General features: G+C 41.7%; 1 protein-coding gene across 1 annotated transcript in view; it reads left to right on the top strand.

Annotated features, from left to right (window-relative positions):
• Positions 1 to 19782, top strand: part of Melk (maternal embryonic leucine zipper kinase) — a 66404-nt gene that overhangs the window by 29249 nt on the left and 17373 nt on the right. The window contains exons 9-12 of the mRNA XM_057790645.1: positions 3122 to 3190; positions 4549 to 4647; positions 12750 to 12836; positions 17058 to 17177. Of these exons, the coding sequence (XP_057646628.1) occupies positions 3122 to 3190; positions 4549 to 4647; positions 12750 to 12836; positions 17058 to 17177 (375 nt within the window). The remainder of the gene's footprint in view (positions 1 to 3121; positions 3191 to 4548; positions 4648 to 12749; positions 12837 to 17057; positions 17178 to 19782) is intronic.

Below are 19782 nucleotides of genomic sequence, written 5' to 3'. Positions count from 1 at the left end.
GGGAAAAATTCTAAAAACAACCTCCCCTGCTTTCTGTAAGTACTCTTAAAATATTATCTTTGCATTTAATTTGGTTGAAGTTAATTTTCATGCATGCTATGAATTACACATTCAACTTGTTATTTTTGTTTGTTTTTTGAGACAAGGCTTCTCTGTGTAACAGTCCTAGCCTTTTTTTGGAGATTGCTTTGTAGAGCAGGCTGGCCTCGAGCTCACTGAGATCTGCCTGACTCTGCCTCCCAAGCACAGAGATTAAAGGCGTGTGCACCACCACCCAACAACATTCAACTTATTTAGGTTTTCTCAAGTAATTAACTTGTTATTACTTGTTATTAGTACCATTCAGAAATTTGATCTCTGCCACAAGAAATTGTTGTATCATTTCCCCAGAATTGGGAAAGAGGGTGTTTGTTGCAGATTCTATTGAAAGGTATCTGACTTGAATTAAGGTTTAACAGCCTCCTGGCTTTTATCATTGGCTGATGATATTGTGACCATGATGATGCCCCAGTTCGCCAAGTTGTAAGCATTTCTCTCTTTCGTCTCTTCCATTCCTCAAAAGATGTTTGCCTAGAAAATGCTTTTAGAGGGCGGGGAGACGGGTAAAAGCACTTGTCTCACAGACCTGATGACCCGAGCTCACTCCCCAGAACCACTGCAAAGGGGGACGGAGGGGACCAGCTCCACAGTTACCTTCTGATCTCCACACATGTGCTGCATTCACACACACATATTCACGCAATGATAATGTTTTAAACAAGATATTGACAGTTCAGTGATTGGGAGTTCTGTCCTGTACACCATGTGTGTTAATGACTTGTTTTGTTTTCAGGCTGAGTACCAAACTAAGGCCTTACACTCGCTAGGCAAGCAAATACTCTACCACCGAGTTCACCTCCTGTCCACTGTGACCTAGTTTTTTTTTGGGGGGGGGGGATTTTGAAACATAGTTTCTCTGTAGCTTTTGAGCCTGTCCTGGAACTCACTCTGTAGATTGGGCGGGCCTCAAACTCACAGAGATCTGCCCCTCTCTTCCTCCCATGTGCTGGGATTAAAGGTGTTCATCACCACCGCCCGACTCACTGTGACCTATTTTTACATACATGTCCTGCTATCAAGTACGTTTTGTTGTTGCTTCTATGTCAGCTGATGATTGCTTTGGCAATATAAAATAAATGTAGTAATCTCTCTGCTGTTCCTGTAATCAGTGTGGATTCCTAAGCCTGGTGTGTGTGTATGTGTGTGTGTGTGTGTGTGTGTGTGTCTGTTAATTGTAATTATATTCTCAATACTGTAGTCCTTTTCTGGCGTGAATAATTTAGAGATGATGATAGTACTTAATTTACTGGATTTTTTTTTTTTCTGGCCAGAACTGGGAGTTTTTTTTTTTTTTCTTTTGAACACTGCCTGGCCTATTAGTTCCAGCCTCTTATTGGCTAGCTCTTACATATTGATCTAACCCATTTCTAATATTCTGTGTAGCACCACGAGCTGGCTTACCAGGAAAGATCTTAACCTGCATCTGTCTGGAGTGGGAGAATCATGGTGACTGACTGACTCGGTTTCTTTCTTCCAGCATTCTGTTCTGTCTACTCCGCCTACCTAATTTTCTGTCCTATCAGGGTCAAGGCAGTTTCTTTATTTAACCAATGAAATCAACACAAAACAGAAGACTCTCCCCCATCATTTCCCCTTTTTCTGTTTAAACAAAAAAGAAAGGCTTTCATTTTAACGTAGTAAGATTACATATAACAAAACAGTTATCGAGAAAGAATTACAGTTACAATATTTACATCTACTTTATCATAATAATGGAAAACTATAACTAACCATTCTTTAACTCCATCAAAGACTCCAGAAGAATATAATATTACCTAAGTAAACAAGATATCCAAAACTCTAGAAATAACATAGACATCTCGCTGCCTGGACAGTCAGCCAAAGTTCCTCTGTACCGTTGGGGCATCCATCTTTAGCCTACAGGCCCATAGTATCTAGCAGACATTTCCATGAAACAGGAAATTTTAAAGGCAGTTTAGTCACTATCTGCTGTGTCCTGTAGAATGTCTCACAAACTCTTTTATGAATCAGGAACCCCGAAAGACCATCTCACCTTTAGGCAAGTTTAGCAGTCCTCTTTCTGCAGGTTTTTTGTGTTCAGTTTATGCAACAGTCCAGGCAAGAGCAGTTTCTTGCCCAAATGGCTATCAAACTCCGTAAGGAGCCTCTTTGATGCCCATCTTCCTCTTGAAGTAGATTGGTGCTGCCAGGAGCAGACGTGTCTCATTGTCATGAAAAGCCCAGTAAGGTTCTGGGGCCTCTGTCTCCTTCGGCACCTCCATGGCATCTCTCTGACTCCACATTCTTTTCTCCTCTAGCTCGGCTTAGAATTCCCACATTATTCTGCATTCTCTAATGCTTCTCTTCACAATGCTCTTTCTCTTCACTCTGAGAGGTCTGGGCTGGAGAGATGGCTCAGAGGCCAAGAGCACTGCCTGTCCTTCCAAAGGTCCTGAGTTCGATTCCCATGAACCACATGGTAGCTCACAACCATCTGTAATGGGATCTGCTGCCCCCTTCTGGCCTTTAATCTCAGCACTTGTGAGGTAGAGCTATGCGGGTCTTTGCGTTCAAGGCCAACGTGGTCTAAAGAGTGAGTTCCAAGACAGCCAGGACTGTTGCACAGAGAAGCTCATGATCAAGTCGGCTTCATTCCAGAGATGCAGGGATGGTTCAAAATATGAAAGTCTATCAGTGTAATCCATCATATAAATAAACCTCTTTATACCCAGTCTTCCAAGGTGTTCCTTGAGCCATAATCGGCAGAGATTGATAAACATGATTCATCCACAGATGATCACTCATGCTTCATTCACAGTTGTTTATACATGGAACTTTCATGGGAGCCTATACTTTTTCAGTGGGGCAGATTACATCCTGCTACTTCGGTGGCCTGGGCAGGAGTGGGGGGGAGTTGTTTTTATTGATAGTGTTGACTGAATCTTGTAGTTGGCAAGATATTGAAAGTTACAGAAGCAAAATCTAGCATCTAACTACCGTAGAATATTAGCAAGGCAGGTTGGACCAAAGTTGTCTTCAATGTTCTCTTTCTTTTTTGTAGAGAGGGAAATACGATGTTCCTAAGTGGCTCTCTCCCAGTAGCATTCTGCTTCTGCAACAGATGCTGCAGGTAAAGTTTGTTTATTTCTAAATAATAGAATCCATTATAGTCGTTTGATTTAACTTTTAATATATCTGTGGGACTGCTGCATTTATCATTATTAGCTTAAAAAGGATTTTATTCATCATGTATCTTGTAAATATCCTCTCTGAGGACCTCTGCTAATTATGTTGTAAACACAGTTGCTTAGACTTTGCCTGTCTTTGATGGTGTACTTTTTAAACCTTTATTTGTTTATTTAATACTCAATTCTGTTTCTCTAGCTCTTTGCTGTCCTCTCCATTCTCTTATTTCTACTCTGGCACATTAGGCGTATAGAAACTACTGAACAAACGCTTGGATGGACGGATGTGTGCTCTGTTGGCCCAGTGAGCTAGTGTGCTTTTCAAACCTCAGTGTGTGTCTGAATTGCCAGGTGGGCCTGTTAAAAAACATTGTCTGATATAACAGATCTCAGGCAGGGACTAAGCATTCCCATTTCCAAAAGGCTCCTGAATGGTGCTGATGCTGATGGTTTGGGGCCACTTTGAGAATGACTGTTTGATGGGCTGATGGTGAAAGGCAGAGTGCTGAAGTCTAGGTCTTCACCTGTTAGCCGGTCCGTGAGTCTGCCTTCTAAACTGTGGTCTGTAAAATGGAGGGCTGAGGCAGAGCCCACTTCACTGCTCTGTTGTGGAGTTTGGATACAATGAATTGGAACTACTTGGAAAATAGTGAATTATTTTATTTATTATGTTTCCTGAACATCTTCCAGTTTTTCATCGATTAAGTCATCTCTACCTTTAATTTAAAATGTACCTCAGGCTCACCCACCTTGATTAAGTAGAACCAGACCACCAAATCTCCATAGTGAGATTGAAAAATGCCTCAGCCTTTCTTCTAGTCCCCAAAACTTAATCTTTGTTGATTAATTTTTCTCTCCTCACATTTGAACTTCACAAATGGAAGCGAAAGGTGTGCTTTTCAGCTTGTTCTTTGTGACTGTGAGTGAATCGGAAGTAGAGATTGTGTATTCCGTGTGAATGCCCTGCACTACGCTTGCTTGAATACTAAACTGGTGAATATTTCCCATGAATAGGTTTTCCAGCAAAAAGACTATTACATCATACAATAGATTGACTGAACTTCATGAATAATGTCCATACCAATGAAGTTCGTGTTTGTTAAACTTTTATCTTGTAGGCCTGTGTTGGTTGCTATAGTTTTCTTGCCTCAATTGCCTTTTTAAAGAATTCATTCCAAGGCCATTTTAAGGTCCTTGACAGCGTTGTTTGTGATGATAACGTTTACATCTGTTCTGGTGCCTTCTGAGCTCAGGAGGAAAGGCGTTGTAGTCTCTGTTTGAAATGTGCTTCGATGGCCACTAGGTGGACCCAAAGAGACGGATTTCTATGAAAAATCTCTTGAACCATCCCTGGATCATGCAAGATTACAACTGTCCTGTTGAGTGGCAAAGCAAGACGCCTGTAAGTATAATGAAACCCAGAAGTTTGTGTGACTTCAGGACCTGCAATGATATCCTCTAAATATGAGAGAAAATATATTACCTGCATCGCTGCTGGGAGGCTTCCAGCCCAGTCCTATCTTACCTGTCACTCACTCTCTGGGTCAGTGAGTGTTTGCTTAGCCTGCACTAGACATGAGAATCACCCAGAACCTGGAGTAGTGACACGTGCCTCTAGTTCCAGTAGGTAGGAGATGAGAGCATCCACATCACCAGCAGGCCCTGCTTTTCATCCCAAAATACTTAATTAGTGCTTTTTAAAAGCTCCCAGGTGTTTGCCTTGTGCAGTCAGGATTGTGAACAGTGGCTCTGGGAGTCTTGAATAAGTTATTTAGTTCTGCTTAACCTGTTTATTCATCCGTAGAAATAGGTTCAACCAGCCCTGATTCCCAGGGTAGTAATGAAATCATATCAATTTTCAGACATCTGAATTTGAGGAATTTTTTGTACCTTTCATATTTATTAATTCATTCAGAAGTAACAGTAAGAGTTGAATGCAGTGACACATGCTTGTCCCAGCACTTGAGAAGTTGAATCAGGAGGATTGCAAGTTTGAGGGCAGCCTGGCCTATATACTGAGACTGCCTCAAAAGAAAAAAGCAGTCAATAAATCCATTACATATCATGAGTAAATATTTTTGTGAAGAAAAAAACATTGAAAAATAAATTTGACAAAGGAGTGTCATATTGATGTCTTTACAAGCTTATGTGAGGTCTGGCATAATATCAGACACCTGTATAGTCTCCTGTTTCTGCATTTAGAAAATGCAGCCTCACCCAGACAGAGAGGGAACAGGGGAGTACTTTAATAGCCCTTTCAGATAGTTTCTGGCCATTCCTTAAAGTATGGTTCTTTCTTTTTTTTAAAAGTATTTATTTTAGTTTATGTGTATGGGTGCTTGCGTGCCTGTAAATATGTGTGTGCACTATGTGACCGAGGAGGACAGAAAGGAAGATGGGATCTGGAACTGGAGTTGCAGATGGTTGTGAGCCACCATGTGGGTGCCGGGAACCGAACCCTGGTCCTAAGTAAGAGTACCGAGTACCATCCCTCTCTAGCCCTCAGTTTAGTAGGTGGAATATGAAGTCACAGCAGCGAACACTTTGAACTCTCCCATAAAACCTACTTCATGAGCTCTTTTCTCTATGTACCATTTGTATTGGTCATTTGGAAAATATTTGGGCACTGAATGGTGCAGATTTTCTAATGCTGGCTCCTTTTCCAACACAGCATTAAAAAGGCCTGCATTCCCTAAACTCACTACCAGTCTCATCGGAGAAGACATTTTCAGTGTCGTAAAGTGTCAAGCTTGTGTGACAGACACACGTTTTCTAAAATTCTTAAATTTTGCTTGAAAGATAAAATTGCATTGTTGCCAACAAATGCCATCAGTTAACTTACTTTGTTCGGCTTTGACAAAGTACTTCCCAAATACACCAGTCTGAATAACCAGTGAAGTGGTCTTCCATGACTGCAGTGGCTCACTGAAGCTTTACCTGACTCACATAGGTGCTTTGCTCCAGACAGCAATGGTTTTGTACTTGACACTTCCATCTTATACTAGAAACACACATGTTCAGTGTGGAGTTGTAATAGAATTCTTTTCTTTGCTTCATCAAGGACTTAATAGCTTTGGCTTACTTGGGGAATTGTGAGTTCATGACAAAACACCCTGTCCTGGAACAGTTTGATTTCTCCAGGAACGCCAGCTTCTGTCATGGTTTTGTGCCATTAGTTCAAATGTCAGAAATAGAAGTATTATAGAAATAGTGCTGGCCCTGGAGGTCCCCAGGAGACTATAGGTCACACTTGAAAACTGGGCTCAAATTCCTGCCCTCTGAGTTCTCATAGGTACATACAACACACACACACACACACACACACACGCTTATACCATATATGCACCATTTACATACACACATACAGCTTCATCATATATGTAGTTAGAAAAGGGAGGAGTGTTTTTGTAACCTTTGCCGATAATTGAGACTTTTCTCCACTTCTGCAGTGGTATATGATGACATGCATATATATGGATTGGAATAGCTTGGGGGTTATGTCTCAGACATGTCACATGTAGACAAATGGGGCATTTGCTTTCTTGAATATCACATCAGTGACTATAATTACTCTTCCCAGTAGCTAGCCAGTCTTAGAAAAATGGACTTGGCTTCAAGCCTCTACTCTTCCCACTGTTAGGGCCGTACTGGCTGAACTCATACCCCTCTTATTTATGCTTTGATGGTTAACTCTTACTGTACCTCTTATCCATAGTCTCCCCGGCCAACCATGATGTAGCGGATACCTATTGAGTAAATGCAGCTTAATCTAGAGATTACCAATGCTGAGAGTCTGAGTGTCTGAGCAGTTCAGCAGAAGGAAGAGGGAATCTGATATGCCCTTTGTGAGGTAGAGATTGGGGGGTGCAAATGCCTGTGTTCAACCATTGGGGGTCATCATTTCTCCATGTGTAGAAGGCATTGCATGTCTTTTGAGCCATGATTCGAATGGGATAGAATACACTACTGTTCATGTTAGAAAAGGTACGCTTGTTTGAATTTGAGACATAGTCTCATTTAGCCCAGGCTGGCCTCAGACTTGCTATGAAGCCAAGGCTGGTTTGGAACTTGAGATCCTAACTGTGCTTGAGGAGTCTCTGGTTTAAACATCAGAGGTTTTGTGTATTTGTTTTCTATTGTTTTTTTTTTGTTTTGTTTTGTTTTTTTTAATTTGGGGCATGGTATAAAGTGAACATTATTTTGAGTGTTCCAGGGCATACAGTTTTATTTACATCTTAATATAATTGCTAGTCAACTGTGGTAGCACATACCTATAATCTAAGCTCCTTGGGAGGCTGGGCAGGAGGATGACAAATTTGAGGCTGATCTTGGAAACATAGTGAGACTGTGTCTTGGGAAAAAGAAAGGAAAACATTAACTGCTAATCTGAATGTGGTGGCACATACTTGTAATCCTAGATCTTGGGAAACCAAAGCAGGAAGACTGACATGAATTTGGGGTCAGTCTGGGCTATCTAATGAGTTGTAGGCCAGCCATAGCTACAGTGTGAGACTCTGTCTTAAAAACAAACAAAGCTATGGCTCAGAGGTTAAGAGCGCATATATACTATTATTGCAGAGGACCCAAGTTTGCATCCCAGCATGCCTAGCATGTGGTGGCTCACAGCCTCCTGTAACTACAGCTCCAGGGAATCTGGCACCTGGTCCCCTCACGCACCTAGACACATACATACACAACAATAAAAACAAATCTTTAAACATTTTTAGTATTTGTTGAGCACTACAATAGCATGCCATTATAAGATTCAGGCTTTATGTTTTACTACAGAATGATATGGGTCGAACTCTGGATAGTACTTTAGGTCTATTATTATTCCATAGGCTTTGCTGACTCCTTCAGACTTTGTGCTAGCTCTCTGGAGCAGGGGCTATTATTGCCCTATTTTGTAGACTGAGCAAAGGATATACATGATCTTGAAGTAACTTGTCTGTAGTTGAATGGTTAGTGTGTATAGAGTAGAAAACCAGAATTTGAATCAAGACAGGAGGGCTGCAGCATGGAAAGGACCTGGGAGGTCAACTGGATTAAGCTTGATATAGTGGTATATTGTTGTGTTTTAATAAATAAAGCTTGCCTGAAGATCAGAGTGCAAAGCATACTAGTCAGCTATACAGGCCAGGGAGTGGTGGCACACACCTTTAATCCCAAGAGACCCGAGGCAGGTGGATATCTGTGAGTTCAAGGCCACCCTGGGCTGCACAAGTTTGAATCTGTTTAAAAGAGAAAGAGAGCTCACACAAAGGTGATCCCAGCATTCGGGATCACAGGCCTTTAATTCCAGCACTAGGGAGGTGGAGACAGGTGTGATATGGCTAGGCAGAGAGATGAATATAAAAGGGAAGAGACAGGAGGAAGTCAGTGCGGTGTCAGAATTCATGGAGACAGGATTTCATCCATTTTCAGTAAGGGCCAGTGGCTGGCTGTTGTAGGAAGGGCACTTGTTTGTTCCTGGATGCTCAGTCCCTAAATAACCACACAGAAACTGTGTTAATTAAATCACTGCATGGCCCATTACTCTAGCATATTCCTAGCAAGCTCTTACATATTAAATTAACCCATTTCTATTATTTTATATTTTACCACGAGGCTCGTGACCTACTGGCAAGGTTCTGCCTGGAGACTTGCATCTGTTTCCTGTGGCGGCTTGATGGTTTCTTTTGACTCCGCCTTCTTTTTTCCCAGCATTCAGTTTAGTTTTCCCTGCCTCGCTCTAATCTTTTGCCCTATCACAGGCTAAGACAGTTTCTTTATTAACTAATGATAATCACAGCTTACAAAGGGGAATTCCACATAAGCTGGCTGCTTTGCTTTTTTGATCTTCAAATTGAACCTCAATATCTGTCTCTGAGTTTTTATTATTCGTGCTACAGCTTGGTGCCTGTATCCTGCCTGTCTGCAACCTTGTGGCAAACATTCCTTGTCTGGTGTCTGCTGGTACAGAATCATAGATGAGAAGCATCATGGCATGTTAGGAAAGTTTGGGCCAGGAACAGAAACAAAGATAGGTAGCATAGTGTGATAGAAAAGTCTGGGCCAGGAATCAAAAGTGTCAGTCTTGAGGGGCAGATAACTGACTTTTCTTACTCTTCATTTCATCATCCCAAATCTGGGTATTTTAGTCAGTGTCCTGTCTATCTAGAGTTCCTTTACCCATCAGCTTCCTCACCATTCTGCCTCCTTACTGAGCTGTGGCAGGGTAAAGTGAGTTGTAAATAGAAGAGGTATAAGGATTATTGTCACTTTTTGAAGTATTTGCTTTTTTCTTTCAGTAGTGTGTGTTATCAAGAATGAACTATAAAAATAATTCCGATTTACTTGGATATTTAAGGCATAGATGCTGTAATAATTCTACGCATGATCTCCTCATGCCATTTTCATACACAGCTCTAGTACCCAAGTATTGTATCAAATAGAAGTTATATTCAGTTCCATTTTCTGCCCTAGTGAACAGGAAATGTAGCAGGCACGGATAATCCAAAATAATTGCCTACTTTTGGACATGCATTTTTTTTTGTCCTTAACCTGAGTATGCATAGCTGTGAATTTAAAGCCTCATCAAAATACTGAGTCCCTTTGGAAGACTCAGTTTAAAATGAGGGTCTCTCTCAGACTGTTTTCACCCTATCCTTTTTATTCTAGTTCAGGAGTCCAGCAGAAAACAAAGTGTCTCCTTCATGCTTGTCCTGCTTTCCCTGTGCATGGACGTTCAGGGCAGGGAGGTATGGAGAGACGGGCTGGTTGTCTTTTTTTTTTTTTAAGGTTTTGTGTGGTTTTGGCATTTATTTGTGTGTTTGCATGTGTGTATGTGTGTGTGTATGTGAGAGAGAGAGAGAGAGAGAGAGACAGACAGACAGACAGACAGACAGAAACAGAAAGAGATAGAGAATAGTCCAGAGGAGTTACTCTTCTGTGTGGTCTTCTGTGTCTGCAATCCATCCCAGACCACTGAACTTGGTGGCCATCATACCATCATGCCAGGTCTGGTTGATTTTTTTTCTTCCCTCCCCGCGCCCTCTCTCTTTTCTTTTCCTTTCTTTTTTTCTTTTAAAAAAATAGGGTTTCCCAAAGCTTGAGAGATGACTCAACAGTCAAGAATACTTACTGCTTTTGTAGAGGACTGGGTTCAGTTCCCAGCACCCATACAGTGACTCACAACCATCTTTAACTCCAGTTCCAAAGGATCTCACTTCTTTGGACTCTAGGATGCAATTACACATACATACACTCGGGCACACAGATGCATATAAAGTTAAGATAAATAAATATCTAAAATATAAAATGAAAATATGATCTTCCTAAGTATCCTACGCTGGCCTTGAATTTCCTGCATAGCCCAGTCTGGCCTTGAAGTCTTGATCTCTTGCCTTTCTTTGTTTGGTTTTTGTTTTTCTCAACAGGGTTTTTCTCTGTAACCCTGGCTGTCCTGGAACTCAAGCCCCTTAGGCAGCTGGCCTTGAACGTAGAGATCCTCTTACCTCTTGCCTCTGTCTTCTGAGTGCTGGGACTAAAGGTGTGTGCCACCACCACCTTGCTGATCCTCCTGTCTTAACTTCCAGTGTGTTAGAATTACAGGTGGCACCATACCTGGCCAAGAAGTATTTCTGTTGAGGTGAAAATAACTCAGTAAATCTCTTCTTACTTGAGCTATGATAGTCATAAGAAGATGCCCACCTGAGTGTTGAAGTGTTTGGGGTTGAGGTTGAGATCATTCTAAATGAAGAATCTGTGATCTGAGAGTCACAAAGGCTAAAGTATCACATTGAATACATGTCTTAGCACTTTGGAGCTCTCCAGGGCCACTGGTATAAATCTGTGTGGTCTGTACTTTGATTTTTAAATATATATAACCCTTGAGTTTGTACTTGTCCAGCCAATAGTGCAAGTTTGACTTGGTCTGTTCAGTGTGTTAGAACAGAATACCATAAATTGGGTGGCTGGGAAGTTCAAGACCAAGGCCTATGTAGTGTCTGGTGATGACTTGCTTTTCTGTTTGTAGTTGGTACTTCTTCACATTGTATCATCCTTCCATAATGGAAGGAGTCAAAGATGGATGCCTTTGGGGCTTCTTTCTTTTTGGGAGGATGGATCCCACTCATATCTAATCACTTTCCAAAATCGAAACCTAACACTATCATGTTGGTCATTAGGATTCAGCATCCAGTTTTTAAGGAACAGAATCACTGGACCTCAGAAAGGTCTTCGTATTTTCTGTTTCTCTCCTTTCATGATGGTTTCTCTTGAGCTCACTGTTACTCGTGTGGTGTTCTGCATGAGATACTGCTGTATCTGAGTCCAAGTAGTTCATTAGAGGGGAAAGTGGCCTCTAACAAGAATATTTCCATTTCTGAAAGATAAAGAGGAAAAAGGATTGTGTGTGTATATTAATAGAAATAGCTAACCATTTTTTGGGAGGCTTTGTTTAGATGCTATACTTGAGTATTCCCATGTGTTATGTAAGTGGCAAGGCATGTATCATCTCTCTTACAGATATAAAACATGCTCAGGGAGGTGTAGTGGCATACTTAAGGTCACACGGTTATAAAGTAATGTCACAGTGAAAACCAAAATGTGTCTAATCTCAAAGCCTGTGAGCTGTCAGGTTGCACTGATTCAGTGGCTGGAGATCCCTTGGGGACAGACTTAGGTGACAGGGTGAGGCTGAGCGCCCCAGCTGTTTCAGCTTCCCTGCGGAGGAAGACTTGAAGCAGAAAGTAAGGCATTACTTCCTGAGCTGTTGAAAAGAGAATGTCTTACTTTTCTCCTGTGATTCTCTTCACATTCCGTCTTCTGAGTATTTCCAGCTCAGAGAAGGCCATTTTGTTCTTAGTAAGGTCCCACCTTTCAGGGATCTGAGACTTGTAATTGCTGTCCTTACTGCGAATTGGGATTTAAGCTGAGAGAGTTTCAGTGTGTTTTAGCATTATGCTGTGCTCACTTGAGTGTGATGGGTGTTGTGTTGTGTTTGCCACATCTATCACAAGACCTCCTGGGCTTGTGGAGACCTAAACATGACCCAGAGTGCAACAGGATACAAGTCAGAGCCACCCGTTGACTGTTTGTGTCCACACTGAGTTTTAAACATGGCTGCTCTGAAGAAAATGCCTGGCAGGACTTTCAGTAGACATGGGGAGGACTGTGATCCTTTGCAGCGTGGAAGCACGGTCAGTCAGTGAGGTGCTGGGGTATGGAAGCCAGCAGAGATCTTGGGATGGTTGTCAGCCTCTGACTGTTTGTGGACAGATGAGGACGAGTGGGCTGTAGCTCAGCGGTAGAGCACCTGCCTAACTGACATGAGACCGTGGGTTCCAGTCTGAGCACTGCAAAAAGAAACAAATCATGCGTGTTGATAGGTGTCCATGAGTTTGGCAAACTCATGTTCCTTCCACATGTTGCTGTTAGATTTTTTTTGAAGTGATTATGTTGATTTTAAGTTGAACAGAAATTGTTTATAAACTTAACCATGTATGAAACTGTGTTTTGTAGTTGATTCACCTTGACGATGATTGCATAACAGAACTTTCTGTACATCACCGCAACAACAGGCAAACAATGGAGGATTTAATTTCATTGGTAAGTTCAGGTACAACATGAACTTAAAGGTGGTAGCTTTTGTTTTATTGTCCTCCTTGTATTTTGCTGGTACGTTGATAGTCATAGTGTTTAAAACCCATGAGAGCTCCATGAACTCTCAAGGCACAGACTGTATTCATGTATGATGCAATTCTTTGCTTGTGTCCTCTGTGTCTCTTACAACAGTCTCTACATTTATTTATTGCTTACTCTGTGTGTGTCCGTGGTGAGCACATGCTACAGTAAGTGTGTAGAGCTCAGAGGACAGCTTGTGGATTGGTTTTCTCTTTCTGCCATTGGGTTCCAAGGATTGAATTCAGGTTGGCAGGCTTGATGACAGTGCCTTTACCCACTGAGCTCTCTCACCAACCCTGGATGTCTTCTTTAAATGTGAACACTGCACTTTGGACATTGATTAAAGAAATGTAATGAACTAATGACTGAGAATCTGAGCAGATGAATTGGTAGTTCTCCACCGAGAGTTAGTAGTTCTGACTTTCACTGTTTTAAAGTTCTCAAACAGAAATCTGGTTCTGCTGTAAACTTGAAAAAAAAACTATATTTGCACATTTCTTTTCAAGGGCTGGGGCTCTAGCCAGTGGTAGAAGTGTGTTTGAAGTAGCACTAGAACAAAACAAAACTAGAGCGAAAACGAAAGTTCTGTTTCTGAGCAAGGGCTTGGATGTAGTCCGGGTAGCAGGCCTTAATAATATGCCCCACGCAGTATTTTTCTGTCAGTCTTTCTGTCTTTCCTTCTGTCTGTCTGTCTCTCATGTACGTGCATGCGTGCACACACAGTTTTGCTGTGTGCCCCAGGCTGGCCTTTGTCTGGAGCTGTGTCTCGCTCAGGCTGGCCTTTGTTCACTCAGTTTTCCAGCTTCTGCCTTCCCAGTGTTGGTATTGCAGGCATCTGCTACTGCCCAGCTCATAGCACAGTTTTCTCCTTTAACAGTCCTGTAGCAGCGTGTTGGTCATCAGCATGTGAGAAGGATGCTATGAAGTCATTGGCAAGATTTCTGATATTGGATGGTTTTTGTTTTTTTGGGTCCTTGAAATCTAGGCTAAACCTGTGGTCTTTTATAGTGATAGAGGCATTCACTGCTCGGAGTCTCATCTTAAGACTATGGCAAGACTACACCTCTCCTTGCTCCTGGTTCAACACTGTGTCCTTTGTCACCTGTGCTTTGGATTTGTTTACTGTTTTCTATCGTGCCAGTAGAAACCTTGAACAGTTTGTTTTGAAGCAGAGCTGCTGCTTTGTGGTGAGAAGTAGAGCAGTGCAGTAGCTCTGGAGATGTTTACAGAGGGGCAGCTCCTTAGTCTCTAAGAGTGCAATTTTGAAATTTTTATGTGCCTTTGCTTTGGGATGACCTTTTATTAAAAACTATATTTAATGCCAGGCCTGATGGTTCACATGTGTAATCCCAGTCCTCTGAAGGCTGAGGCAGGAAGAGTGCTACTACAGTGTGAGGCCATCTCAAACACGAACCGTCCAACCCCACCGTGCATGGTAGCTCACACCTATAATTCCAGTACCCGGGGAGTTGAGACAAGGAATTTGATGTTAACTTGGGCAAACCTGTGCTGCATTCTGAGACCCTGTCTCAAAAAATGAGTAAAAGCCCAGTTCCTGGTCACCGTCTAAGATTAGTGCTTCACTTGGCTTCAGAAAAGCTTTTTATTGCATGGGAGAGGCAGTTAATGCAGAATATAGCTTAATGTAGAGTGCTCGCCTCCCATGCATGAAGCCCTAGGTTTAGATCTGGTACCACAGGTGGGAAAAAAAGCCAGTTTTGACCATATCTCAGCACATGTCTCCTTTTGTCAGCTGGGGTGTTTCAGAGGATATCAGAACGAATGTGACAGTTGTTTAAAACCTACCCCTTGAAAGCAACATTTAATCAGTTTCAGCATCATTGGAGAAAGTCTTTCAAATGGTATCCTCTCAAAATTCTCTCTGTGGTTTTCAAACTTAAAAGTTGGCTGTCTTGGAACTCACGCTGTAGACCAGGCTGGCCTTGAACTCAGAGATCTGCCTGCTGGGATTAAAGGTGTGCCACCACCGCCTGGCTCATAAACAGCGGTTCTAAGCACTAGCCTTTGTAATTCTTAAACTGTCTAGGAATGAAAAGCTTGGTAGAAATGTTTGAAAATAAAGTTAAGGTAATGTTTTCAAAAGTAGGACCCAGAGACAAAAGAAGAGGTAAGAAAGACATGCCATATACATTACTATTAATAGTAATAGAAGACACACCACATACGTTACTATTAATAGTAATAGAAGACACACCACATACGTTACATTTAATAGTAATAGAAAGCTGAGGAAGGTTAAATAGTGAAGGGGGAAGAACCACTAAAGAAAACGGCACATTAACCAGCAGTTAGCATACAGGATTAAAAACATATGTACCAATTAATGCCTCTTCTAGTGGAATTTCAGAAAGCTGGGAAGGACCATGAATGTTTTCAGAGACTATAGTCAAAGTCATGGGAGTTAGGGAGATCTTTTAAAAATAGCTATATCACAATCAAGAGGAATAGTGCCTCCTAAACTATGAAAATTATTGTTGGTCTGTAACTATTTGACCAAACCAGAATCAAGCATAAGGCTAGAATGCTGTCATATATCAGACAGGCGAGGTTTTAAAACACTTACCTACTGTCAACCCTCAGGAAGTTACTGGAGGATGATTTTTACCATGAGAGTTTCAATCAAGAAAGAATACTTGGATCTAGGGAAGTAAGGGTACTTGTAGAATGGAGGAGAAAACGTTGCTAGACAGGTGGCACATGGAATGCTAATATTGGGGTATGTCTCTAGGAGAAGGGAGAAGGTAGGTTAGCTGATGTACCATGAATGTTGAGAGATGAGAACACTAGAATTTGTGGGAGAATTAGAAAGAGTGGTGAGCTTAAATAAATTAATTTTAGGAATGACACAGTTCTACAACAACAAAAAGGAAACAAGAATGCCAAATCTTTCTTACTCTTCTGTGTAATGATAAAAATAAAACGCCGCAGACCCCCACAGGTCCCCGACTGGCAGCAGTGGGCAGCAGGCACGAGACCACGGTTGGTCACGAAGGCAGCCAGGTCTCAAGCAGGGAGCCCCCGAGTGGCCCACAGGCCATGAGGGCCAATGAGTCTGAGACAGATAGGCACGCCATGCAGAGTGAAGTTGGATATTTATTTAGTAGGTTATGGAAAGGAAATGAGGGAAGGGGAGAAGGGAGGATAGAGAGAGAGTCAGAGAGAGAAAGAGAAAAGGGTGGAGGGGGAGGAGAAGTCGGGAGAAGGGAGAGAGACAGAGTGAGACACAGAAAGGGAGAGGGCTTGGGCTGCAGGCAGGCAGGAAGATATGCCTGTCTCAGCTGTGGAAGAGGAGAGAGTGGGCGGGGCTTGTCTCTTAAAGGGACAGGACAGACCATTACACTCTGTTTTTGCATCTTATTTGTCTTTTGCTGTTTGGATTGACTGCTTGACTTATAACCAGTCAGTATGGCTGTTATTAAGATGTTAAAATGTGTATGTAGTGCTTAGTAAATAGCCAGTGTTCTGACTGCCTCACTGTCCTGTCCCAGATACCCTGGGTACCACTTCCCTATATCTTATCTACTTTTATTTAGTGCTGCTGGGGATTGAACTAGGGTCTTGTATGTGCTAGATGGATCGAACTACTTTCTAAGCCTTACATCTCACAATTAAACAGTTAGCCGTTGATGTGGCAGGGTCCCAGTACCGTCTTGGCCAACGCTTGCTCTCTATTTTGAATGGTTGCATCAGCATAGCAATGAAATATTTAGAACATTGACCCTATTTAGTTGTGAAAATTACTTATAAACTCGTAATGATGTAAACTTGAAATGATTTGTTTAAAAATTACCAGAGGAGGAGAAGTAAGATGTGTGTAGGTAAGATAACAGAGTGGAATTCTTTTTTCCATAGTAAGAATTCTATGGAAAGCACCTGAAGATAAAACAATTAGAACTACTAAGGAAATTAACTTATATGAAATTGGTAACAGAATAGCTTTTAAGGTGTTTAGAATTCTTTTTGTGCAAGACAGTTTTAGGTATAGAGGTATGTTAAATACCACGTCTCTGCAAAGGTATTGACTTAAAATTCTGAATGCCTATTGGATTGAAAAAAATTTTAAATAGAATACTATTTCCTCATGTACTGCAAGTATCTTAACTGCCTGGTTTCTTTTTCCTTCAGTGGCAGTATGATCACCTCACAGCCACCTACCTTCTGCTTCTAGCCAAGAAGTCTCGAGGGAAGCCAGCTCGTTTACAACTTCCCTCTTTCTCCTGTGGGACTTCCAGCGCCACTCCAAAGGCAAGTTCTTTGACCCCTGTGTTCATCTTACCAGCAGTCTTGTCATGAGCGATCCGTCATGGGTATCAGCAAGCCAGACACAAGAGAACTTTTGTCTCTTCTGCATCCCTAGGATTGAGCCCTGGGCCTCGTGCATTTGAGGCCAGCACTCTACCCCTGAGCTCTTTTCAGCTGTTGTGAACATTCTCGAAGAGAAAAATGGGAGTTCTGAACTTGAACTCTCAAAGTTTGAAGTTCCTCTAGGCTGGCGGTGGCGCATGCCTTTAATCCCAGCACTTGGGAGGCAGAGGCAGGTGAATCTCTGAGTTTGAGGCCTGCTTGGTCTACAGAGCAACTTTCAGGACAGCCAGAGCTACATAGAGAAATCCTGTCATGAAAAACAAACAAACTAAACTAAAAAGCCACTTCCTCTCCCTCTGCCCTTTTTTTCTCCACAAAAGCATGTCCTAATTATTATAGAAATAGATAAACTAAAAGAAAATGTAGGATTTACTATAAACCTATTAGCTATAGATGATATAGTTGATCTTTAAATACAAAGATTAACTTTTTTATGTGAATGTGTGTGTGTGTATGTACCATTGTGTGTGCCTGGGGCTGGAGGAGGCCAGAAGAGGGTATCAGATCCACTGGAACTGGAGTTACAGACAGTTGTCAGTCACTTTGTGGGTACTGGGAGTTGAACCTGGTCCTCTGCAAGAGCAGCCAGTGTTAATCACTGAGCCACCTCTGGGGCCCCAGATTTAGCTAATCTTTAATGTGTCTGTCCTGTCTCTGCTTGCCCTTGTAAATACAGGGCTTTAAAGTGGGTCAGGCCTGTGACCACGTGATATATTATGTCTCATATGACATGATGCGTTCTAATATAAACACTTTCATGTTTATGTTATCGTTGGGATCTAGGTTTCTGTAGTTACTATAGCTTGTGCCATGTAAATTCACTCCATGAGAGCTGGCTTTAAACAAGTTGTGATTCTTTTTTGTTTACAGAGACGCAAGCAACATCTCCTTCTTCCTAGATGCTCACATTTGTTTCCATTTGATTCTATCTTCCATAGTTGAAATTTATTTTACATTCTTTGTGTGTGTGTGTGTGTGTGTGTGACAGAGAGACAGACAGACAGCGTGCTGGTGTTAGAGGATAGCTTTTGACAATTGATTTTCTCTGGGCATTGAATCCAGTCTTCAGGCTTGAGGACAAGCACCTTTACCCTGTAAACTATTTCTCTGCGTCTGCTCCCCATCCTCCCATTGCTTAATATTTACCTGTGCTCTTGGTAGACCGAAACAGAAGAATTGCTGTCCGTAGCCTGCATGGGCTACATATATGAATTCAGGCCTGCCTGTGGGTACAGAGACCCTATCTGTAAAATGAGCAACCACAACTCTCTGAATACTTTGTTAAATCTGGGTGTGGACTTTGTAATATAGCCTTTCCTCAACTTAATTCAGATTGCAGTTTAATACTCCAATATTAGAAAAACATCCCTTAGGGCAGCAGCTGTTCTGTGGTAGTGTTCATTTAGCATGTGTGCCTGAGGCCCTAGGTTTGATCCCTAGTATCACAGGATGGGGAAAAAGAAATCAGAAAATGTTTCTTTGTTATCCTCAAAGAGCCACAGTTGACCCTCTTTTTAGATTTAACATAATTCAAATGGACCTGAATTAGGCCATTTTTTTTCTTTTAGATCTCAAAACTGTTTTTAAATAAGTTAAAACCACTGCTTTCTTGATCTAGTTGAATCTTCCGTCTGTAGCTTCCTTTAACTCCTTTAGAGCTTGCTTTTTATTACCTGTCAGTCATGAGCTGTGGGTCTGAGGGTATGTTAGGATCTTGCTAGACCTTATGTATCTTCTATCTTTTCTCCCTTCTTTATCTCTTGACCAAGCTCAGTACTAGAGTGTCAGTGTGGTTGGGCACCGTGTGACATCTGTGAAGTGAGGTAGTCTCACTCCCAGGCTGGTGCTCTAAGTTTGGAGGGTTGATATGCTGGCAAACATCCCATGTCTTTTGTCTGTATGCTTAGTAAGTCAACCCGTTCTCTTTCTTGTTAATTTGGTCAAATCCTTTCAACCTTTAGGGCCATTTGGGACATTAAAATATGGGCTTTTTGATCAGGGTAATTGCAGAAAGGTATTATTTACCTCTACAGTTAGAATAGTTACTTTAGCTAAACATTTTAATTTACTCAGTTAAGATACTTGGGACATTCTCCTGTCTTGTATCTGAGTTGGCGTGGTCTCAGTGGATGGCTTCTTTGATCTATAGTTTCAAAGTGGGAAGATCTAAGAAAATAATTTATTTTTATCTTCTGTCTACTAAATAGTGAATATTTTCCTAATAATGGACAGTCATACTAGTGAACCAGTTTTAATAACAGATAGATAATGTGTGCCTTTTTCTTACTCTCTCTTTTAGTTTTTCGAGACAGGGTTTCTCTGTAGTTTTGGAGCCTGTCCTAGAACTAGCTCTTGTGAACCAGGCTGGCCTTGAACTTAAGAGATCCGCCTGCCTCTGCTCCCCAGTGCTGGGATTAAGGGTGTGCAGACAATAAGTAATTCTCATTTACCAGTCAATTGATGGCACTTCTGGTGAGATAATAAG

Source organism: Chionomys nivalis, chromosome 16 (assembly GCF_950005125.1).
Source record: "Chionomys nivalis chromosome 16, mChiNiv1.1, whole genome shotgun sequence".
NCBI lineage: Eukaryota > Metazoa > Chordata > Mammalia > Rodentia > Cricetidae > Chionomys > Chionomys nivalis.
The sequence above is the reverse complement of the archived record's forward strand: the minus strand, read 5'-3'. Positions and strand labels throughout refer to the sequence as shown.